The 25,362-nt window shown below is 43.3% G+C and overlaps 1 protein-coding gene and 1 pseudogene across 1 annotated transcript; both read right to left on the reverse strand.

Annotated features, from left to right (window-relative positions):
• Positions 1–13,081: 13,081 nt before the first annotated feature.
• Positions 13,082–15,249, reverse strand: LOC101842193 (macrophage-expressed gene 1 protein). Its single transcript, XM_040731063.1, has one exon. The coding sequence runs from the start codon at positions 15,182–15,184 to the stop codon at positions 13,082–13,084; it is 2,103 nt and encodes a 700-aa protein (XP_040586997.1). The 5' UTR covers positions 15,185–15,249.
• Positions 15,250–23,623: 8,374 nt separating this feature from the next.
• On the reverse strand, positions 23,624–24,615 carry LOC101842463 (annotated as a pseudogene).
• Positions 24,616–25,362: the final 747 nt, after the last annotated feature.

A 25,362-nucleotide genomic window follows, 5' to 3' on the forward strand; every position in this document is an offset into this window, starting at 1 on the left:
ACAATTGCAAGCACTTTACACACTACTCTATCTCTGCAACACGATTCCCTTTCATCTCCTCTCCAAACTCAAGTCTTCAAAGCTTGAGCAAGTGCAGCTAACTCCTTTTTCCTCTCCACTTTTCTTTAGGCTTCTCTGAGACCCTACTGTGAAAAGTCTATTTATCTTCCTTTAGCTGGAAACAGGACGGTGACCTGGAGCGCTCAGCACAGAATTTTATTCTGTCTGCATTTCTTATTCCTCACATCTTTCTGGCCATGGGACCTCTTATTTGAGGAAGATTTGGGCAAAAGAGGTAATTGGGTAGCTTTGGGTTTCTCTGAGTTAGCTGTTGTCAGGTTTCATATTTCCACATTTGTTTTTATTATCAAGTAATACAAAAGAAAATTCAGAATAACATTCAGTATTTCCTTTAAATGAATAATTTATCATTTGTTATAATCAGGATGTTTTGAAACGTATAAAACATTTTTTAAAAAATATATGGAAATATTCTGAACCACAGCGAATCTGTTTTGCTACTTCCCTTGTTGCTATAGGGTTGTAATGCTTTGCATTTTTACTCATTATAGCCTTTTTCCGTTTTATTCTAAGCAATTTTTATTATTTTTTTTATTTGGGACATCTCTATCAGTACCAACACCACCCAGGCCCAAGGAACACTGTGAAAGAGTGGGCAGGAAGAATGTAAGAGCCAAAGGACAGGGAAGAGTGCCATGAAATACTGTCATCCAGAAACGCCAGCATGAGCACACAGCAGCGATAGACACCTGCATAAGAGTGAGCCCTTCAACCTTCCATCATGGGTAGAAATACCCACGCCCCAGGAGCTGTTATTGACTATTAATGGTACCTGTGGGAGAAGGTACCATCTTCTTCGATGGCCTTCAGAAGAAGCAAAGTCAAAGTTACCACCATTTTCTCCCACCCAAAATACTCATGACTAGGTCAAAGACAATAGCACTAATTTAGGTTTTCTTAGGTGGTTCTTCCTCCTCAAGATGTATGTACTTGGGAGTTTTGGGTCCTCTGTTGAAATACAGGGGTGTCTGTGTGTGTGTGTGTGTGAGTGTGTGTCTGTGTGCACATGTGTGTGTCTGCATACACATGCACTCACATACATACATGCATGTAAAACAAAAATGAGGCTAACAGTGTGTGCTGGCTTGTGGGATTATTTGGTTCCTAGATTTTGTTTGGTTTTGCATAGTCACTCAAGTTTCTTAATTGGTATTTGACAAATAAGGATGTGAAAAAGAGATTTTAGTATAGAAATAACATTGCTGCTCTAGTGCCATAGTTGACATCAGACAGGGTCTGGGTTTCCCCTAAACTTTCACCTCCACTGCAGTGAATAATAGCACCTACTTGCAAGGAATAGCTCAAGCTGCTCAGAGGACAGGTTTCCGGCACCAGTGGAACATTCAGGTGGTATAGACAGGAGCTTGACGGATATCAGCTTTTGCTTTCTGACCGTGCAACGAAGTCTGAAGATTGTTTTTATAACTCGTTTCTTCCAGGATTTGGAAAAGGGCATGTTAAAAGACCCGAGGACCTTGCCTTTCACTGGTTGTTTATGACAGTTTGGGGAGCCATATTAACTCAGAAAAATGCCTGGATATTTTACTAATGCCCTAAACAGAGGGAAATAGTGAGGTTGTAGTGACATTTGGGTTAATGACACAGGCCAAGTAGGATGACTGATGGCTTGCTTTTCCAGATAATTCATTCTAGGTTTCCTTTAGACTGCAGTAGGCAAACTTGCCCTGCAAATGACCAAACAACTTGTAAATATTTCAGGCTGTGCCAGCAAATGGTCTCTTCAGTTTTGTCTTTTTCTGCAAAGGTATGTGATGTGTAAACAAACAGTCATAGCTGTGTTCTAGTAAGTTAGTTATTACTTACATAAATGCATCAGAATGGACTTGTCCTGGATTATGTTGCTTACTGATTCCTTATTAATAATAACTGGATTATAAACTGTCAAGATTTGAGCATGAAAAAAAGTTCAATACCACTCCTCAGTCATGAGAGAAATGAAATGAGCACAGGTCTCATTTTACTCCACCAAGAAGGTTATCACTAAAAGATAAGAAGTAAATGCTGAAAATGACTCAGAGAAATATAGACTTTTATGTTGGAGACATAAAAGATGTGTTACATTTGTTTATGCTGTGGAAAAGTTGTTGAATGATGCAAGGATGCATTGCATTTGTTTAACTCTGTGAAGCTGTATTACTTTGCCTATCAAAAACACCTTATTGGTCTAATAAAGAGCTGAACATCCAATAACCAGGCAGAAGAGAGAAATAGGTGAGGCTGCTAGGCAGAAAGAATAAATAGGAGAAATTTAGTCTTGAAAAAAAGAGGGAGAGCCAGGCATTGGTGGCGCACGCCTTTAATCCCAGCATTGGGGAGGCAGAAGTAGGCGGATCTCTGTGAGTTCGAGGCCAGCCTGGTCTACAAAGTTCCAGGACAGTCTCCAAAACAATACAGAGAAACCCTGTCTCAAAAAACCAAAAAAAGAAAAAAAAGAAAAAAGAAAAAAGAGGGAGGAGCAAGGATTGAGAAAAGGAGGAGAGGAGGACACCTGGGGCCAGAAACCTAGCCCTACAGCCAGCCACAGAGTAAGAAGGGAAGAAATCTGTATAGAAAAATAGAAAGGTTAAAAAGCCCAGAGGCAAAATCTAGTTAAAGAGAAACAGGATAATTTAAGTTGGAAGAGCTGGCTGGAAACAAGCCAAGCTGAGGCTGGGGATTCATAAATAAAAATAAGCCTCTGTGTATTTGCTTGGGAGCTGGGTGGAGGGGCCCAAAGAGTAAAACAAAACAAAACGACAGCAAAGCAACCACACTCTAAGCACTATTGATGAGAGTGGAAACTAGTACAGGCATATGAAAGATGGTGTGGATGCTTCTCAAGAAACTTGAAGTGAAACCACTGTATCCTCTACCACACCAAGTATACCCAAAGGCAATGAGACCTTTCTACCAAAAAGATGCTGCTTGCACCCCATGTTTGCTGCAAAACTCCCACAATAGTCAAAACATAGAAAATCCCAATACCTTTCACCCGGTGAATAAAGAAACTCAAACAGCTGCGCAGACAACATGAGATCATGTCCTCTGCAGCAAGAAGAAAAGAACTAGAGAACATTAACATAAGTGAGTCTAGATGGACACAGAAAGATGAATAGCCTAAGTTCTCAATCATTTATGAAAAGCAGCAAGCTTATAGATGTACAGAGTGAATGGTGGGCTCTGGGATAGGAAGGGTCAGAGGTAAGGGGCAAGAAGAGATTAGCAGGGACTTTCATTTTATTTAAAATTTTTATTCTTTGACAGTGTCATACTTGTAAGTAACGCATTCTGTCCATACTCATGCCTGAGCCCTCTCTTGTCTTCCACCAGTCCTCTTCCTTCCCCCTGTCAAGCCCCCATCCCATTTTTGTGGCTTTTTATTTTGCCTTTTGCCTTTGTTTTGTGACCTACCAAGTTTAATCAGGGCTACTTATGTGGGCTTGGGTGTGACGATATTCACTGCAGCACAGGAACTCACCAGTGGTTACTTCTCGAAAGACAACTACTTCCTCTCTTTCAGCAATCCTTAGCTTCCCTTTGCTCCTTTGGGTGAGTTCAAGTGGGACCTCATGAGCTCCTTCCCCTTCTATGACTGGATACTCACTGTCTAAGTCTTGTGTAGACCCTGTGATAGCAACTGCAGCTGGCATGAGTGCATGAGAGCCGTGATCATGCCATGGCCCCATGACAGTGTTTCAAGGCCCTCCTTCAGCTCTCATATCTTTACCTCCCCAAAAGGAAGGTTCAGAAATGGGAGAGGCTCTGGGGAGAGTGCTCAGTATGTACATGTATATAAATATCCCAGTAGGTTGAGGAGATGACTGTCAATAAAGTGCCTGCCATGTAAGTGTATGGACCTGAGTTTGGCTACCCTATACCCATTATTATGCTGGCCAGACTGGGTAGCACAGGGGTACAGGTCTTAAATCTCAAGACTGAGTGAGGATCAGGAAACAGGTAGATGCCTGGAGCTCACTAGCCAGCCTGCCTATCCAAAATGGTTAGCATCAGATTCAGTAAGAGATTTTGACTCAAATAAATAAACAAGCAAACAAACAAACAAATGAAGTAAAGACAGAGTGCCCAACATCCTCAGTTGGCCTCCACACAGGCCTCCACACTCATATACACTTGATTACTGCCCCTCCCCCTAATACATGAAGTAACACAGCTAGTTGGGAACCTAGAGGCTGGATTCAATTCCTCATTCTGCCACTAAGCTGCCGATGGCTTTAAGGAAGTCAGTTCTGTCTTTGAGTCTCTATTTTCCCAGCTGCAGAGTTGCCTAAGTCCTTTCCAGAGTCTCTATGACACAAAGTCCTTTCCATTGTCTCTCTGACATGTGGCCCAGGATCTGCAAGCCAGTTATAGCAATCTTCTTGACTCAAAGCTATAGCTGAATATTTTACTCAGTCAAATTAAGGATATTCTTAATTTATGCCATGCACAATCCCCGTTAGAGCACCTGCTAACACTTCCTGCTGGTGAATTGTTCCTTTCTGTGATGTGGTTTATGAATCTTACTTTTATTTCTACCAGAACCGTTTGTGGTGAGGGGGTTTGCCCAGCTTGTGGTGGTATCTGTTCCTGAGTTTTAGCTTTGCCTCTTGCTGAGAGGCCTAAGACACTCATACAGTGTTTATGCTAATTCCTTGTTCTGGGTAATTGGGAACTAGAATCACAACTGTGTTGATACAGGTCTTCATGACTTCGGGGGCAGTTCTTAACCCCTGGAACACTGTGTGTAAGACTAGTGGCCTGTGTCCCTCCCACATCCTTTAAGGTCCGGTGTCCCCTGGCCTAGCTCAGAAAGCCCCTTAGGGTCAGGGGGGATTTTCTTGCCTCTTCTCTTGTGCCAGCCCTTAAAAGTATAGTCACAGTTTTAAGGGGGTCAAAGTAGCTACTTTGTTTCCCTACGAGGAGCTCCAATGTGCTCTACTGAACCAAGGAGGGCCCTCATGCCTTTCCCTTCACAGTCTCAGCACCAGTAGCTCTGTTCTCCTGGCTTGAGACTCCAGGACGACAGATGGGATTGGAGACACACCTTGTGAGATGCTGACCCCTTGAAGTTATGTGCTGTATCTGTGGCTGTCTGTTTCCATTCCCTTCTTTTGATTTTTTTTTTCCGAGACAGGGTTTCTCTCTGGCTTTGGAGCCTGTCCTGGACCTAGCTCTCATAGACCAGGTTGATCTTGAACTCACAGAGATCCTCCTGCCTCTGCTTCCCGATTGCTGGGATTAAAGATGTGCGCCACCACCACTCCACTCTTTTTTAAAAATTCATACTTTTGTAAGATTCAGGTTTTAACCTTGGTCAAAACTACTTGCCGGAGTCTTACACTGTTTTGTGTTTACATTGTGCAGCACTGTTTCACGAAAGGTAAGAGTAAACTTCTACTCATTCCAAGTGTGGAACTAATGACCAACCCAGCATGGATACTACCAAAGACCCTATTGGTGAGTCAATGAAGTTTTTGTTTGTTTGCATTTTGTCTGTCTGTTTGTTTGTTTGTTTGTTTTTTCTTCCTGGAATATGGGCCAGGGGTTACTTATCGGATAAGAAATGACACAAAGACAGCTACATCTCCACAGCCTACCCTGACATGGGTGGCAGCTCACAGAAGTTGGAAACCTAGAGCACACTGGACAGCCTGAAGGTGGCTCAACAGTCTGGAGACTGTCTCTTCCAGCCAGCTTAGGTGATGTGAGCCTCTTCCAGGTGACTCTTCCAGACAGCCTGGCTGGTCTGAGCCTCTTATAGTTAGCTCAACTTGTCTGAGAATGTTTCTCAGCAGTCCTTACTATTTATATGCCTAGTTGTCTCAGGGTTTTATTGCTGTGAAGAGACACCATGGCCACTGAAACTCCTGTAAAGGGAAACATTTAATTGGGGCTGGCTGAGAGTTCTGAGGTTTAGTATCAAGGCAGGAAGCACGGTGGCACCCAGGCAGATATGGTGCTGGAGGGGTAGCAGAGAGTTCTACATCTGGATCTGCAGGCAGCAGCAAGACAGAGTGAGACACTGGGCCTGGCTTAAGCATTTGAAACCTTAAAACCCACTCCCAGTAACACAGTTCCTCCAACAAGGTCACACCTACTCCAGCAAGACCACAACTTCTTTTTTTTTAAGATTTATTTATTTATTTATTTATTTATTTGTTATGAATACAGTGTTCTGCCTGCATGTATCCCTGCAGGCCAGAAGGGGGCACCAGATCTCATTACAGATGGTTGTGAGCCACCATGAGGTTGCTGGGAATTGAACTCAGGTCCTCTGGAAGAGCAAGCCTCTGAGCCATCTCTCCAGCCCCAAGACCACAACTTCTAATAGTGTCACTCGCTATGAACCTATTGGGGGCATTTTCATTCAAACCTGAAGCCTTTGAGTTGTTTCTTTTCCAAGCTTAGGGAGTGCCCTGGTTAGTTTTTGTCAACTTGACAAACCTTAAGAAAATGTTTCCAAAAGATTGGACCTTGGATGAGCCTGAGGACCGTTGTTCAGGAGTAATGATTGATGTGACAAGGCCCACATTATTGATGTGGTGCTGGGCCATGCCCCACCCCATCTTTTAGTCCTGGGTTGTATAAGAAAGCAGGTTGAGCAAGCCACAGGACAGCGAGCACACCAAGAAGCAGTGCCTTTGCTTCAGTTCCTGCCCTAATTCCCCCAAGGATGAGTGGGACCTACAGAATGGAATGTTTACTTTCCCCTTAGAACATTCTGTGTCTTAATCCAGTTGCAGAGAGGGAGGGTGATGAGCAAAGGGGTCAAGACCAGGCTGGAGAAACCCACAGAAACAGATGACCTGAACAAAGGAGTGCTCATGGACCCCAGACTGATAGCTGGGAAACCAGCATAGGACTCTTCCAGACCCCTTGAATGAGGATGTCAGTTTGGAGATATGGTTAATCTATTGGACCTCTGGTGGTGGATCAGTATTTATCCCTAGTTTGCGAATAGACTTTGGGAGCCCATTCCACATAGAGGGATACTCTCTCAGCCTCGGCACATGGGGGAGGATCTAGGCCCTGCTCCAAATGATATGGCAGACTTTTTTAAAAATTTAAGTTAGAAACAAGTTTGTTTCACATGTCACACCCAGCTCCCTCTCCCTCCCCTCCTCCCCTGCCCTCCCCAGCAGGCCCCCCAGTCCCCTACCCAATCTCCACTCCATTCCCCAGGGAGGGTGAGGCCCTTCATGGTAGATCTTCAGAGTCTGTCATTTCATCCAGGGCAGGGCCTAGGCCCTCCCACAAGAGTCCAAGCTGAGACAGCATCCCTCATTGTGGGACAGGCACTCAAAGTGTATTTGTACGCTAGGGATAAATACTACCCAAGGCCCTATAGATTACCTAGGCCTCCTCCTCACTGACACCCACATTCAGGGGGTCTGGGTCAATCCCATGCTTTTCACACAGCCATCAGTCTGGGGCCCAAGAGCTCTCCCTTGTTCAGGTCAACTGTTTCTATGGGTTAAACCAGCCCAGTCTTAACTCCTTTGCTCATCAGTTCTCCCTTTCTGTCACCGGATTCCAGGAGTTCAGTTCAGTGTTTAGCTGTGGGTATCTGCCTCTGCTTCCATCAGTCGCTGCATGAAGATTCTGTTTCCCAGACTCTCTGGCAGTGGGATTATATGCTGGCACTCCCCTGATTCATGTCTAAAATCCATATATGAGTGAGTACATACCATGTTTCTCTTTTTGTGACTGGGTTACCTCACTCAGGATGGTTTCTTCTAGTACCATCCATTTACCTGCAAATTTCAAGATTCCATTGTTTTTTTTTTTCTGCTGAATAGTACTCCATTGTGTAAATGTACCACATTTTCTCTATCCACTCTTCAGTTAAGGGGCGTCTAGGTTGCCTCCAGGTTCTGGCTCATACAAATAATGCTGCTATGAACATAGTGGAACAGACGTCCTTGTTGTATGAATGTGCATCTTTTGGGTATATGTCTATGTTGGGTCTTGTGGTAGACTGATTCCCATTTTTCTGAGGAATCTCCATACTGATTTCCAAAGTGGTTATACGAGTTGACACTCCTACTAGCAGGGGGGAGTGTTCCCCTTTCTCCACATCCTCTCCAGCATAAACTGTCATTGAGTTTTTTATTTTAGCCATTCTGAGTAAGATGGTATCTCAGAGTTGTTTTGATTTGCATTCCATGATGGCTAGGGATGTTGAGTACTTTCTTAAGTGTCTCTTAGCCATTTTAGACTCCTCTACTGAGAATTCTCTATTTAGTTCTGTACCCCACTTTTTGATTAGATCCTTTGGTGTTTTGGAGACTTGCTTCTTGAGTTCTTTGTAAAGTTTGGAGATCAGCTCTCTGTCAGATGTGGGGTTGCCTTTTTGTCTTGCTGACTGTGTCCTTTGCCTTACAGAAGCTTCTCAGTTTCCGGAGGTCCCATTTATTAATTGTCGATCTCAGTGTCTGTGCTACTGGAGTTATATTCAGGAAGCAGTCTCCTGTCCCAATTTGTTCAAGAAAGTGTACCTCCCACTTTCTCTTCTAACAGGTTCAATGTGGCTGGATTTATGTTGAGGTCTTTGATCCATTTGGATTTAAGTTTTGTGCATAGTGATAGATATGGATCTATCTGCAATCTTCTACATGTCAGCCTCCAGTTATGCCATCACCTTTGTTGAAGATGCTTTCTTTTTTCCATTGTATAATTTTAGCTTCTTTGTCAAAGATCAGGTATTCACACATATATCGTTTAATGTCCGGGTGTTCAATTCGATTCCATTGGTCTATCTGTCTATTTTTGTGCCAATACCAAGCTGTTTTCAGGACTATAGCTCTGTAATACAGCTTGAAGTCAGGGATGGTGATGCCTCTGGATGTTGCCTTGTTGTTTTGACTATTCTGGGTGTTGTTAAAATGCCTAGTTTCCCAGTCAGGGAACCAATGTTGTTAAAATATCTAGGTTTACCCAGTAACGAGACACAAACAGTGAGTCAAGGATCCCACGTGGAGTTTATTGGTGGACAGGGAGGAAAAGGGGGGGGGGGTGAGAGATAACCAACCTGAGCAGAGCAGAGAGAGAGAGATGAGATATGAGAGACAGAGAGGAGATAAGAGTAAGAGAGAGTAAAAAAGAGCATTATCAGGCAGGGGTCAGTCCTTTAAAGGGGTCCTTTGCACCTGCCTGGTTCTCACAGAACTCTGGGCTGGCCAGAGTGTTGCCTGAGTGCATCTTGCCAGGTAACAGGGCAGGCCAGCATAATGCCTGAACCTTTCACTGGGCCTTTTGTTTTTCCATATAAGTTAAGAATTGTTCTTTTAAGGACTGTGAAGAATTGTGCTGGGATTTTAATGGGGATTGCGTTAAATCCTCATCCTCCCTGGGGAGCAGAAAGGGGGTAGGATAGGGGGGCAGGGAAGGAGGAACTAGGATTAACATGCAAAAGAAGCTTGTTTCTAATTTAAATTTAAAAAAGGGTGGGGGGGGGAGCTTCCCTATGAGATGGAAAGTTTTTATCTCAGAGATTAGCATGCTACAGAATGAGAGCATTGAGAACATAGCCATCCAGCACAACCACTGCCCCCTTTGCTTGTTGGTGGCCACTTACATCTCACAGGGGGTTTCTGGGAGAGGGCTGGTCAATGTCCAGATGTCAGGTGTTCTGTTTGTAACTGCTGTGATCTCAAGTTCTTGGCGTTGCTCTATGAGAGGACATCGCCCCCTGGTGCTCATGAGGTGTATGTGTAGGAACAATAAACAGCAAAGGAACAACCACAACTTGCTGTTACTTCTAAGGGCCTGCTTTTGTAGAAGTGCTTCAGCACCTGTCTCAGAAGCATGTGAGTTACTTCCTCTATGTGTGAGAAACCTCAATCTAACTAGCCAGAGAAAGGGACCCCTCCACTTTCTTTGTTTTCTAAAAATCTCCGTATGTCTTCTATACACACATTTGACCTAGCTTGACTCTAGGTTCCTCCCAAATAACAGAGCACATGGCAAAGGAAATGAGTGTGTGAACATGTAGAAGAATGGTTATCTTGAAAACTAGGAATGGTAACTTCTTTTTTTTTTGTTGTTTTTGTTTTTCGAGACAGGGTTTCTCTGTATTGTTTTGGAGGCTGTCTTGGAACTTGCTCGGTAGACCAGGCTGGCCTCAAAGTCACAGAGATCCGCCTGCCTCTGCCTCCCGAGTGCTGGGATTAAAGGCGTGGGCCACCAGCGCCCAGCTAACTTCTTTTTTCTTAAGATGTATTTGTTTGGATGTTATGTGTATGGGGTTTTGCTTGTAGTGGACCCCTGGATCTGGAGTTACAGAGGGTTGTGAGTAACTGTGTGGGTATTAGGAAAACAACCCCAGAGAGCAGCAGGTGCTCTGAACTGCTGAGTCAACTCTCCGGGCCTGAATGCTAACTTCTTGAAAGTGGTTGCACTTGACTACAATAGAGTGCATGTTTTAATCATTTGCAGGCGGATCTTTTTCCCCCCTCAAATGTTTAGTTTTAGTGAGTCTAACACTGATTATAACACAATAATAAATGAAGAGTTTCCATTGTCGCCAAACTCTCTGACCATCTCTCATATCCTATGAGATGTGACTTTCTCAGAAGCCAGGCCTTGCTTGCCACAGACTCCAGCCTTAGGAACCCAGAGCTTAGTAGAACAAGGAGTCCCACTTGGAGATCAGGTTGTGACTTCATGAAATGGCTTGACTGTGAAGCAGAAACCCCAAAATCTGCTGTCAAACAGTTGAGCACTCAGACAGAATGTTACTAGGCACACATTTTTAAAGAATATTTGCGTGCATTTTTGTTAGTAGAAATACGTTAGTGAAATACTTTCATCTCAATGGGAAGTTTGTGCCTGAAAGGTCTAGGAGTCTCCTGCTATGATTTGAAGATTCGGTAATCCTTAAAGGAATTTACAGAGGAGACACAGTACTTTTAGAAAAATTGTTAGCTTGGCTGAAACACATAAAACTCACTCAGAACCCACAAAACATGAAGGAAAAAGTTTTAATACTAAAAAGAGCAGGTTTGGTGAAGAGGTTATGGAATCAACCCCCTTGGCTAGACAGTAGGGAGGGAAGGATTCAAACTCAGCTGTTCATTCCTCTCTGTATCTCAGCTGGACATGGAAAAGTAATTCTTCCCACATTTCCAGAGGCTGAGACACTTGGAGCTCTTCAGAAGGGCCTACTGTGTGCACAGGTCCTTGACTCTCAACATTAAAGAGAGAACACATTTTCTTTCATAGACAATAGCCCACTGATGGTGTGCTGTGGTGAATGGATTCATAATTTCTAAAGCAGCTGTGGAAGAATTTCTATGTTGTAGAGAATTAAACCAGATATTAAAAGTGAGTAAAACCCCAACTACTGTTAGGTGTCAATCATGTATCCTGACAGATGCCCCCATGGAAATCATTCTGAAATTAAAATAAATATCACAGGGGGTTCTGGATGCCTTTTCCAGTTAACCTAATGACATAACTTTTGTCACATCAGCTCTGTTTCTAGCAGTGAAAACCAGAAAAGCCTAAAGGGACAGAAGATGGTGCTTTCTGCATATTTTTAGTTTTAGAGAGGAGATAATGCTTATATGGTGACTTATTTTGATTTTTGCGTTTTTCACCCCTATGAAAATAAAGACTTCTTGTGGTAATGTGGGAGTGTATCTATGCTTGTGTCTTTGTATTTGTTCCAACACTTGTGACAGATGGGAAGACATGAAGGGTGAGTGCCACTCCCAGAAGAAAGGGTTATGTTTTTGGTAACATAGAAGATTACACCATAATAACTGACCTATCTAAATAACAGTCCCGTTCAATGTCTAGTTTATGATGAGGTAGACATCAGCTGGCTAAGAGAAATCAGCCAGTTCGTGGAACATTGGATTCCTCTTCAGTTTTTACATTTCTTGATTGATTTCCAGCATCCCACCACCCTTTCACTTTTGACCTTGTAAGTTAAAATATTTTCTGAAGACTTGTTGACACTACTAAGAAGTCTATCAAGTGGTTTGAGCTAAGGAAATTCTAACTGTGAGGCAGATACAGAAGTGGGCTTGCTATGAGCCAGCAGTCCTTTTGTGCACAGGGAATCGTCACAGTCATTAGTTCAGAGCTTAGGAAGCTCCAAAACAGGGCCTCAACTGGATGACTGTCTTTTCTGACTGCCTCTAGGAGCATAAAACCCCAAGCAAGATACAGGGAAGGTAAAGTCTTCTAGCCCACAGATTGGAAACGTCTGCCAACTTCAGACTAAATGCAGTTTCATGCCAAAGCTCTTGTTGCTCCCCGGCCGGCCCATCTCTTTTCATACACAGAGATTTGGGTGAAGGCAACCAGTGGCTTGTTTGGGGAGGAGAACCAGGGCTGTTTTTGCTGAAATAGTTGAAAGTCTTTCCTCCCTTACCTTGTTCGCATAGATCCCTTAATTCCCAATGCAGAGACATGAACACGATCATTAAATTATAAAACCTTCTTTTTATTGCAAATGCCACTTTAGCTTCTTAGGAAGGCAGAGGTGGAGGAGAAAGGAATGAAAGATGCTTGGAGATGAGAGAAACTGTTTCTTTTTTTTTTATTTTATTTTCCAGTTTAAATTTAGATAAGAAACAAGGTTGCTTCACAAGTCAGTTCCAGGTCCCTCTCCCATTCCCTCCCTTCCTCCCGAGCCCTCCCCCCCCCCTTATCCCCTCATTTCCCCAGGGAGGGTGAGGCCCTCCATGGGGGTGTGCATAGTCTGTCATTTCATATAGGGCAGGGCCTAGACCCTTCCCCAAGAGTTCGGGGTGAGAGTGCACCTCACATTGTTCTATGGGAGTCCAAAGTCCATGTGTATACTTGGGATGGGTACTGATCTGCTGCCCAAGGCTCAATAGATTCCCTAGGCCTCCTCACTGACACCCAGATTCAGGGGGTCTTGATCAGTCCCATGCTGGCTTCCCAGGCTGATGCCTGGGATTCAAGAGTTAACCTTTGTCAGGTCAGCTGCTTCTGGGGGGGAGAAACTGTTTCTTTAGGGAAAGAATTAAACTGGATTTGGATCCTGCACCCCATCAGGGATGACTCTAGCTCTTGGAATAGAAGAAATCACCAGCCTTCCTGAAATTCCCTTGTCTTGATTCTTCTTAAACCTCCGGTTGCCATAGATGGCCATGGCAATTAAAATCCCTAATGCCATTATAACCCCAACTGTGATTCCAACAGTGGATACCACTGATATGCTACCACTGTGCACTTTTGATGGCTCCTCTAGCCTTACCTCCTGGGTGTAGGAGGATTTGGCACTATCACTACTTTCCTCTACAGCAGAGTTGGTGTCAGACTGACTCATAAGAGGTATCTGAGTGTAAGGTGGTAGCCTAACAGGGGCCAGGCTTTCTTTTGTAAAGATCCCAGCTTTGACACAGTAGGACACTTGGCATCCATCACTGATAGTAGCTAGCTGTTGGCTGAAGCCCCCAGGACACTTTTTCAGAAATGATTCCCTTAAGTCTATGGATGTTGAAGAATTAACCAAGGGATTCCCCATTGTGCAGCTGAAGAACCCACCAAAGGGGACTGAAAACTTGTGCCCCAACTCATGATCCATAGAAACACATACCTTGAGGTTCTCAAACAGGCTCAGTGGAAAATAGCTGTCTGGGCATGACTGTTCATTTGTCACGGGGTTGATGCTCTTGTCAGTGAAGACCCCCCCAAAGAGAAGTCCTGAGTTTTGGGATACCCGACTGCTGGCCACACACCAATAAGTATTGAATGTAGCTGTAGCCACTGCGAATACTCCTTCACACACTGTCCTACAGAAGATCTTCAAGGTGCACTTATTTTTACACTCCACAAACCTGAAACCCTCCTCGTGGTTCTGAGACAGCAAATGTACAGGCGTGTAGCCAGAGGGACAGGAGAAACCACCAGTGAGTGGATTCTTCTGCTCCAACTTTGGGCAGAGAGCAAGTTTACCGTCCCATGAGTGTTGAAAGCACACCTGATAAGCACCTCCAAAGGGAGAGTTGGCTACCTTACTGTCACAGGAGCCATCATCTGTATTGGCTTGAAAATTGAAGTTGGGGGAATCGACATTTGTGCAGCCTGGGTATGTGTTAAAGGTGTAGTAGCTTTTCACAGCAGTTTCCACTATCTTTGACAGCTTCTCCACTAAGTGGTGTGGAAAACCAGGCAGCTTGTCAGGCTTGATGAAGAAATGCAGAGGCAAGCCAGCACGGTCTACTGCCACCAAGTGGTTAGTGATGCCCTTCTGCCAGTCTTCTAAGGTGATGCCTGGGTAGAATGGAGTCCCTCCGATGCTCTGCACCCTGGAGTTGGTTCTGTTGGCAAGGTAGCCTGTGGTAAAGTCATTCTTGTAGGAAAAGCCTACCTCAGTTTTGAAGTTCATAGTCATTGCAAAAGTAATTCCAGCAGATGCAGTCACAGCAACACGGTTTCCCTCACTGTTCTTAAGGAAGGAGGACTTTATGTAGTCCTCCTGAATCAATGCTGCTCCAGCATCCACACTAGTGATTACGTGTGTGCCATAGTTGAGGACCAACATTTCTGCCAAGTAGGTGGCCATCTTTGTCTGGTTTTTCTCTAGACAGTCACATATTTCCATGAGCTCCTTCCTAAACCCCAAGCTGAATTCTGAACTTGGGTTGTTTTTGACTGTGTAGACCAGGTTTCTCACTTGAACCCTGGTGGTTATAGCATGGTCCTTTACTTGAAGGGTCTTCATCCTTTGGAACTCAGTAGAGAACTTGCCATTGACTTTAAAAGGAGAATCAAGTTCCATGTTGATGGAAAATGAGGTGGTGCTACGGTAATTCACCCAGGAATCCAGGATTTCTGAGTTCATGTCCAGGTTGCTCTCTTTCTGAGGAATGGTAAAGACTTCATCAGGGATGATGTACTGTCCATCCTCTGTGGTCTTACAGTTGGTGTATGTCAAGTCCATCACCCGTCCCATGTCTATATTCCTAAGATTATCCCAGCCACCTCCAGGTAGCACTTCCAAAACTGGTATATGCAAAGCATCCTGGCACTTTCGAAAACTAGTATCACTGATCTGTCCTTGAAGCTCGTCAGCACATGCTACTGTGGTCCAGATGAGGATTGTGACAATGAAGCTGTTCATGGTACAGATAGTCCCAGCCACACACCAGTCCTGAGCATCCACCAGAGAGCCTGGGGCAAACAGAAAGGTGAGAAGGAAAGCAGTTGCTTAAATGGTAGTTGTTTGAAAATTCAACAATTATGCTAAAACCGTTTCAGGCTATGTTAACGGCAAAATTGGCAAAGAATTGTTTGGAGTATTTAAGACAACTAGAACAGACAACAAAATATGGTATACAATACATGTGAACACACACTGTCCACATTTCATGCCCCTGCTTCTCCAACCCAGCATTTGGTCAGCAGTGATGGGTCCTCAGAAGAAGTAGGTCCCACATCTCACCGATTCTTTACCTTGAGAGCCTGCTTCGGCTTTTTGTTCACTCTTTTGGACTCGGCTCACTGCTCTGTTCTCTTGTAGGTCTCCAGTGCCAGTTTCTTTCCCTGAAAATGAAGAGGCTGGTAGCAACGTCTGCCGTTCTTAACATGCTTTTATCCCCCCCAGGTACAGGGTATTTCTGCCTCCTGGACAAGCCTTAGATTTCTCATTGGCTCACTGCTGTTGGAGGCTGTCCTCTCAGAAGGAAGGGGATGGAGTATCACTCATACACAGTTTATGATGTCTCGTGGCTACAAGCCCTACTGTCCTGGTGTGTGTATGATGTTATCTGTGGCTGAGATTTAGGATGAAGACAGTCTGTTTGTAGTATGCTGGGAACACTTCAGTCTGACTTGACCTGATCTGTCACTCACGTGAGTGAGTGACTTTACATAGTTGTTTCTTTTCAGATAGAAATACCAAAAAGAAGACAAAAGTCACACCACTATCTCAGTTTTAATTTACCAAGAACATACAATGACCAAGAAGTAAGTGTGCCTGTGTACAAACACGTTTCTTTTCTGTATATTCAGTTTACAAGTATGCCTTTTGTACTTTTAAGTTTTCCAACCCTCGGTAAGTGTACAGAAATGAATGTGGCTCTTCCTTACGGAATTAAAGAAATTAGAATTTATCTTTATGTCCTTTGAAGAACATAATTTAGTTTCCCTCCCCTCTTCTCTTTTTGTGCTGATGCCATTCTGTTAAACTAATGATTTAGAGAGAGGCTATAGACCGAGTGATCAAGGATCAAGATTAAAGGAAGCTCAGTTCTTTGAGTTTATTTAGGATAATTGCAATGTGTCTTTGTGCATTAACTAGTGGTCAGGGAATCTAGAGGAGCTAAGAACACTTTGAATTTCACTGCCATGGCTCCCCAAACCATACCACAACCAACATGCAAGCATGTATATAACAAAATATTTTAGTAAGAAGAGTTCAAGAGAGGTCAAGAGGAGGTGAACATCATAAAAATGTATTGTGCATGAAGATGCCATGATGAATCCCATTATGTATAACTGATATATGCTAGTAAAATAGTTAAATTTTAGAAAATAAACACTAAGATTTTTAATAAAAATAAAAAACATTTTTATAGAAAACACAATTCTTTTAAAATGACGTATTTTATTTGTGGGTATGTACCTCTCCCTCCTTCCCTCCCTCCCTCCCTCCCTCCCTCCCTCCCTCCCTCCCTCCCTCCCTCCCTCCCTCCCTCCCTCCCTCCCTCCCTCTCTCTCTCTCTCTCTCTCTCTCTCTCTCTCTCTCTCTCTCTCTCTGTGTGTGTGTGTCTACTCATGAAGACAAAGAGGACATCAGCTCCCTTGAAACTGGAGTTATAGGAGGTTATGAGCTGCCTGACCCAAATGCTAGAAACCAAACTCACTATTCTGCGAACACAGCAAGCATTTTTTCCCTCAATATATGTTTTTATTTAAATTAGAAACATGAATGCTTCACATGTCAATCCCAGCTCCTTCTCCCACCTCTGGTCCCTTGTTCCTCCACCAGCCCTCCCAGCCCCCCAACCCATCCCCACATCGTTCCCCAGGGAGGGTGAGGCCCTCCTTGGGGGTATTTCCAAAGTCTGTCATTTCATACAGGGAAGGACCTAGGCCCTTCTCCGTGTGTCCAGGCTGAGAGAGCATCATTCTATTTGGAATGGGCTCCCAAAGCTCATTCATAAACCACGGTAAACACTGATCTACTACCCAAGGCCCCAGTGATTTTTGTGGCCTTCTTACTGGCCCTACATTCATGGAGTCTGGATCAGTCCCCTGTTGACCTCTCAGCCATCAGTCTGGGATTCTAGAGCTCTCCCTTATGTGGTCAGCTGTCTTTGTAGATTTCACCATCATGGTCTTGACCCCTTTGTTCATCACTCCTCCATCTTTGTCACTAGGTTCCAGGAGTTCAGTTCAGTGTTTACACAGCAAGCGTTCTTAACTGCTGAGCCATATATCTAACTCTGCAATATAACTCTTTCAAACAATTTTAATAACATATTAAATAATAATGAAATGCATTCAGTATCGCCAGATATTTACACAAAGCACTACCAGAGGTGTCTATATAAACCCATTGATACTAATGACACCTGGTATGTAAGGATTATTAAATTGCTTTGATTTTTCCTATTAATTTTGCTTTATTTTAGTTTTTAGTAATAAGTGTTTCTCATCCATTTATCAAAAAAGTAAGTAACAACTGCCAAATAATACTTGGGAAAATAACCAAGAAATGCATAACTTTTAAAAGGAAGCAAATCACTTTTCGAGTTTTCCTATGCCTGAGGTTGTTGAATGCCTATGGACTCTGTGATTCTTTTGCTCAGTGAGTTGTGTTTTCCATTTATGTAAATGGTGAGAATTTGGGGCACAACCTAAATCTGCACACCAGGGCAATAAATTGGCTCTTAATAGGCATTTTCCTGTTTTTTTTCTCATCCCACCAACAATTTCTTCTCCTCTCTTGTATTAAGTTATCTATGCAAGAACATACTCTTTCAAGCTGGTCATCCTGGATGAGGAAATGCTGGGAGCTACACACTGGCCTCAAGCAGAGAGAAGCAATGCTTCCTCACAAGGTATGCATCTGAGGTGCCAAAAGGCACTTTCACTTCCTCCAGCAAGCCAGTAGCCATATCTGTTTGACCACGTACAGGCTTCTGACACCTTGTCATGAGGAGCCATGATTCATGTGTGATGTTCATCCTGTGCAGGCTTGTAACCAGATGAAATGTTTCCGACCCCTGAATTTCATCAACCACCTGGGATTATTTCATGGGCCAGGGTCATCCCATTTTATGTGTTCTGCAGGAATCTAAGAGGTCCACCAGAAACTCAGCATACAAATCAGGGAGCTGTGACTTCTGCGGTCCGTGGAGTAAACTCCAATCTAGATGGAGGATATACCAGTAAGACATTTTCTCTTTCAACAGTTGACTCCTAACCTGATGTTCTGGGCCCTGCCTGGTCCACCCATTCCCCTCAGAGGGAGTTCTCCCACCAGGACTATTTGCCTACTAAAAGAAGAATCCAGTGGGTTTTCAATCCCTTTTATTGTGGAGGGTAGAAATAGGAATCTGATGGGAAATGCTTCTGTGCAGTTATTATATCAAAAGCTAGGCCAATTTGCAGAAGATAAGATGGCAGGTATCTCTTGTTTATATTAAAGAAAGAAATTTACAAAGCAGACCATGAAGAATATGGTCTGTCCTGGATGAATCTGTATAATCTAGGAGCTGGCCCTCCTTTAACACTAAGAGTATAACTGGAGCTGTTACCTAAGACAGAGGGCATCAGAAAACTGATACTGTACTCCCCCAAACAGATATTTAAAGAGAAAGGAATGGAGGGAACAATTGCACTCAATAATAGGAAGGACTCAGGATCCCCTCAATCCTCTACCAAATCAATAGCAAGGCACCATTTGAAAAAATCTGCTGTGTCAGGCCCAGACTATGAGTTTTACCAGAGTTATAAGTTAAAGGGTAGCCAGTGAAAGGTTCAGGCATTACTCTGGCCTGCCCTGTTACCTGGCAGGATGCGCTCAGGCAACACTCTGGCCAGCCCAGAGTTCCGTGAGAACCAGGCAGGTGCAAAAGACCCCTTTAAGGAATTGACCCCTGCCCGTTTACTCTCTCTTACTCTTCTTCCTCTCTTCCTCTCTCTTACTCTTTTGCTCTTGCTCTTACTCTCTCTCTCTCTCTCTCTTATCTCTCTCTCTGCTCTGTACGGGTTGGTTACCTCTCACCCCCTTTCCCTCCCTGTCCACCAATAAACTCCACGTGGGATCGTTGAGCCGCGGTCTGTGTCTCCTTACTGGATAAACCTAAAAGTTTTAACAACATTGGTTCCCTGACCTGGACAGGCTCTCCCTGCAGCTCTGCTGCTTGCCGACCCGGCGGGTGGCCATGCAGGTAACCTGTAACATCGGACCAACGGCCCACTTTCCATCGACCGGAACGCTACATTTTACATGCAACACCGGCTACGATTTGGTAAGGACCCCCTTTAAGTCAGCAAAACCTTTCCCTAAACCCTAAGGGCTGACCGCCGAGTGTCTGCCACCCTTACGGTGTTTTTGGAAACGTGGGGAATTCATCCAGCCACGATCTTCAAGATCACGGTTGGCCCCCATCGTCTGACAATCACTCTTGGTTTGTTTTCCACGGGCACGGCCTATTGGTAATTTTTCGGCCCCTTTAGGAAGCCTGCGGTGGCTTCTTCGCGCTTCTTCGCCTTTGGGACGTTCCTTTCCGGGCCTACAGTGGCTTTTTTGCTTCTGGGACGTTTCTTTCTGAACCTACGGTTGTTTGCCTCTGGGACGCTGGTCCCTTTTCGGGTGGTCTTTTCTGCCCTAACTAGACTCTCGGGCTGACGAGCTCTAAAGAGTTGATCTGGCCGTTTTATTTTCCTTTAGACCGGACTCATGAATAACAAACCTACAAAGTAAATGTGATCTTTCTAACCACTGCCAGTGATCTGGTCGATGGAAGGAGTTGCCCTATGTTCAAGCTTTTCTCTACCTCTCTCCTAAGCATTCTCGTCAACATTCTTTCTTCCTCTAAATCTCATTCTTCTAGCTTTAAAAACTCCCGCCAGTCACAGAGGCTTCCTGCCACATCCCATCGTGGCTAAACCTGCCTCAGGGCGGGAACCACCTTCCACCTGGGAGTGTTCTGTTTTGTCTCTCTCCTGTTGATCCCGGTTTAGCGGCTACTCAGGACACTCAGAGTTTTTCATTTTTTTTCCCCACAAATGAGGTTTGAGGTTTCGGATTTTTTACTGCTCGGACCCACGAGGGGTCTCTCGGGTTTTTATACCCTGGCACGGGCCATTTATTCATTTGTTTCTTAGACCTACGGTGGTCACACATCTTTCTGCCTCACTTGTGGAGAAAAAAGGCCACTTCTACTGACAGACGGAAATTTGCCTATAGAGGCCACCATCTTGGCAATCTAAACCATGCGGCCTACCATGCGGCCTAGCTTGGAAACGTGTTTACTGAGTCCGCCATGTTTACCGCGTGACCTAGCTGTAGACATGCCCACTCAGACCAGCCAGCTTCTGCCGGCAAAACCGGCCGACAGATACAATTCATTTACTTTTTTGTCTCTTTTGCGCTTTTACTTTTGTCTCTAATTTCATTTTTCACTGGCCCTGTTGTACATGGCTTGTTTATGGAATACTGTGCCTTTCCAGGGTTCCCTGTTCTATCTACAATAAATCTTCCTTCTCATCACTGTCTCTTTAAATCTATCTGTTTACTACAAGTTTGGGTCAACACTTTTACCCAATCCTGTTTACTGTATCTATATGTATAAAAAATTAGGTAACTTTAATTCAACTATACTAAATATCAAGCATTTCTAAATTGTTATATCTTTTAAATGATGATAAACATTTGAAGTTATAAGGGTCTATTTCAGATTAAGAAAATATAATACCCAGTCCTCCCTGTAAGCTGGTTACAAAGGTAAAGCTTCTATTACTTCTATTCTCTAGCCATCTATGCGCTTAAGGCAAGTCACTAAAGATAAATTTTGTCTACTAAGATATACTAAACAGACAAATGGTCCTCAAAATGCTCAGAGATCTAGAGAACATGGCATTTAAATGTTTTATTTAAAAGCTTTTTATAACAGAGACAGGCTAGCTGCTGGCACCCCATTTCCTCCAAGAAAACTGGTGGACACTGAAGAAACTCTGCCCACAAAAGTGGCATTGCTGGCCACTGAGCAACCCTACCCTTCACCTCAACTGCTTCAAAGGACTCTTCAGGCCGTGAACAAGAGGACACTGAAATCGACTTTCTCCATGTTGCTCGGGTCAACGGTAGGAAAGTCTTCCTAAAAAGTCCCAATCCACAGGTCTCACTATCAGCAAAAGGCAGGTGTTCTTGGATTTCAACGACTGTGGAGGCCCTTGGGGATGGTTGTCCATGCAGTCAACTACTAAGTCTCTCATTCTCCAATCTCAGGTAAAATCTTATCCTTCTCAAGAACTCTGATGCTTTTGACGGTTGGTAGCTTTGCCAACTTAAATTAGACAAGGCAAAGCTCTGTCATAAAACAGATTTCAGGAACGAGTATTCTAAGGTTTATCTATATAAGACTATTAAGTCGAGACATTAAAAAAATATATGTTCCAGGTTTCTCTCTTTCATTATACTACTTTCATAGTCTTAACATTAATCAATAAAGTTCTGATAAGCTACTAATCTAACTCCGGCAGTGCTAAACAACTATACCACTATATGATCATAACTAAGCTCAAAATTAAGGTGCTTTTCATTGTGCTAAAATATCTGTCAGTTTTAAAAATGTTAATGCTTTCAGCCAAGTCTTTTCTAATACAAATATGCTACTGATATGTCTAATACTTATGTTTTCACAAACTCAAAGGATTCTTGTCAGTTCCAAAAAGTGATCACCAGGACAGATGTGATTCATGGTTGATTGTTATAATTCACCATGGTTTATTTACAGTCATTAAAGAAACAAGACTTCATTTTCCATTTACTCTAGAATTACCTTGAAAGTTATGGTTAAAGATGATTTTAGTGACATATTCCATTCTGCAGCAAACTCTCTGACATAGATATCTTATTTCATGTCATACACTGGAATGAGGACACTACTGGAGTGGTGACATTTCTTAGAGAAAAAGTAGAAATTGAGGCAAGGTTATCAGAATGGTAAGGTTCAGAGAGACAGCAGACAGGACATAAACTAACAGCCATATAAGGTCAAGAATGAAAGCTGATCTTGTGAGCAGATATGAAATCACAATGTCTCAGGGAAGTTTTTCTTTCCAGATGGTCATATCTAGTCACAAGATTTCAGGCATGAGCCTCATGTCATTCCATTTACAGCTATGTCCAAACTTTTGATATTGTAACATGGCACCATCTACAAAATCCATGATTGAGAACACAATTGAGTTTTAAAAATTCTCCAAAAATACAAAACAGCTGACCTGAACAAGGGTGAGCTCTTGGACCCCAGACTGATGGCTGGGAGGGCAGCATGGGACTGATCTAGATCCCCTGAATGTGGGTGTCAGTGGGGAGGCCTAGGCAATCTATGGGGCCTTGGGTAGTAGATCATTATTTATCCCTGGCATACAAATGGACTTTGAGTGCCCATCCCACAATGAGGAAAGCTCTCCCAGCCTAGACCCTGCCCTGAATGAAATGACAGACTCTGGAGATCCCCCACGGAAAACCTCACCCTCCCTGGGGAATGGAGTGGGGATTTGGTAGGGAACTGTGGGAAGCTGGTGGGGTGGCAGGGGAGGAGGGGATTGAAATGTGAAGCAAGCTTGTTTCTAATTTAAATAAAAAACACGATAAAAATACCCTATAATATTTACGAAAATTTGCATTGGTTCACATTGATGACTTTCTTGGGCTGCAGGTAACCCCTGGACACCTCAGTGTACGGCCTCTCATAGATCCTATCCCTGCTCTTTCCTCACTATGACTTTATAGATATAAACTACAGTGGTCTTGGCTCCTTGGATCTGGCCTCCATGGACTTTATGGCCACACATTCATTATCCTTGACTCTTCTTAAACACTGTTTACAGGTACCCTACTACTCTACTGTCTCTGAGTTATCATTTTTAAACTCATGTCAGTGGGGACTCTTGAGTTCCTAATCCAAAGTTAGTATTTCTGATTAACACCAACCCTTGGATTGGTAAGAATCCAAGACAAGAGGAACAGGCAATATATCCCAATATGTAAGTGAATTGGCAAGAACCATGATTTATTGTAATGAAGACATTGATGAATGGCATGCCCTTTAAGACTAGGCTTTGGCTTGTGTCTTTAAGTCATGGTGTCTTGCTTAGCACCTTGTGCCCAGTGGTAGAGGGATACCATAATAACCATATTTATCTTACCTTTCAAATGACCAAATATAAATTGTAACACCAGTCCATAAAAAGAAAGTAAGTAAATAAATAAACAAACATCCATTGAGTACAATAGTCCAGTAGACACATCAATCGTCAATTTGTGGTGGGAGGTTCTTTCTTGAAATAGCTTCTTTAACTTACTATCAATTTTCTGAGCCACACTATTATTTTATTATTTACATTTAACAAAAGGCTTTAGTTGTTTTTTGCTCTATTCTTACCTAAGGAACTATAGCACAGAGACAGGACACCTGCTTCTTCCTCTCGTTCAGTTTCTTCAATGCTTCTTTGATCTCCTTGTTTCTCAGGCTATAGATGATAGGTTCAACATGGGGATTACAGCACCATAGAACACCGACACAACCTTATTTTTGTTCTGTGAGTAGCCAGCATTAGAATGGAGGTATGAGAAGAGACCAGAGCCATAGAAAAGAATCACTGTAGTTAGATGAGAGGCACAGGTGTTGAAAGCCTTCATCCGTCCATGGACTGAATGAATCTTCATGACAGCAGCAATGATGTAACCATAGGAGACCAAGACAACAAGAGCTGATGTTCCGCCAACTGCACACACAACCAGGAAGTTCACTACTTGGCTGAGAAAAGTACTAGAGCAAGACAAGGACATCAGGGGTGGCAAATCACAGAAAAAAATGGTTAATGACCAGAGGCCCACAAAAATGAAGCTGAAATATGGAGCTGGTTTGGACAAAACCAGTGAGGAACCCTCCTGTGTATGCTGTAATGGCCATCCCCACACAGATGTTGGGAGACATGATGGATTGATAGAGTAGAGGATTAGAAATAGCAGCATGTCTATCATATGCCATGGCTGCCAGGAGACAGCACTCAGTGCCTCCCAAAGGAGATTGTTTTCTGCTCCCTAAAAAAATCACAGAGCATCTTAGGTGCTATGGAGGAAGTGTATGAGATATCAACAAAGGACAAGTTACTAAGGAAGAAGTACATGGGGGAGTGGAGGTGTGAGTCCATCCTGATCAGGACAATGAGGCCCAGATTTCCAGCCATGGTCACCGGGTAGATCCCCAGAAACAAGACAAAAAGGATAATCTGTACCTGGGGGCACTCTAAAAATCCCAAAAGGATGAAATTGTTCATCATGCTAATGTTCCTTCCTACAGCCATGTATCAACTCCACCGTCTTCAAAGTCCCAAAGATAGAATCCTGGGGGCAATCAAAATCCAAATAAAGAAACTCTTCTTATCAAAGAATTATATGCTCCTACAACCAGAAGACATCTCCCCCAAACAAAAATTCCTATATCTGAGGAAGAATTTCCCTCCACAGTATATGGACGCCACCATCCCACTTATTTGATAAACTTGTTAACATAAATGTATATCAAGATAGTAGTCTTCAAATAATCTGGACCATCACCTTATTGTCAATAGCATCACAACCACCATGTTAATGGAGAGAGTTACTTATTAGTGGTACTTGGGTCAACAATCTCTCTCTTCTTTTAAATTGTTCCAAATGTTGCACTACATTATTAGATCATTTAAGTTTAAACAGGTATTCTTTTCTTTTTAAAGAGAAGAAATATATCAAAAATCAAAATGCTTACAAAGGTAATTGTGTCTCAGTTTTTTTTTTGTTGTTGAAAATTCATGCAATACCTTCTGATCACAGTTTATCTTCCCACATCTCTCCCAGATCCTCCATACCTCTCCACCCACCTGCGACCCCCGGAGGGGACCCCCAACCTGCAGGGATGAGGTGATGAGGGTCGCTACTAATTTGGTGGGTCTTCACGAGCAGATCCGATCTTAAAAGTAAACTTCAAGAGGTTAAGGGAAGCAGGCTCAAGACAACTTTTGCTGATCAAGAGCGTTTATTTTTGGGGTTCCTTATAGAGGAAGAATCTCAGG

Source organism: Mesocricetus auratus, unplaced genomic scaffold (assembly GCF_017639785.1).
Source record: "Mesocricetus auratus isolate SY011 unplaced genomic scaffold, BCM_Maur_2.0 Super-Scaffold_4256, whole genome shotgun sequence".
Taxonomy (NCBI): Eukaryota; Metazoa; Chordata; class Mammalia; order Rodentia; family Cricetidae; genus Mesocricetus; species Mesocricetus auratus.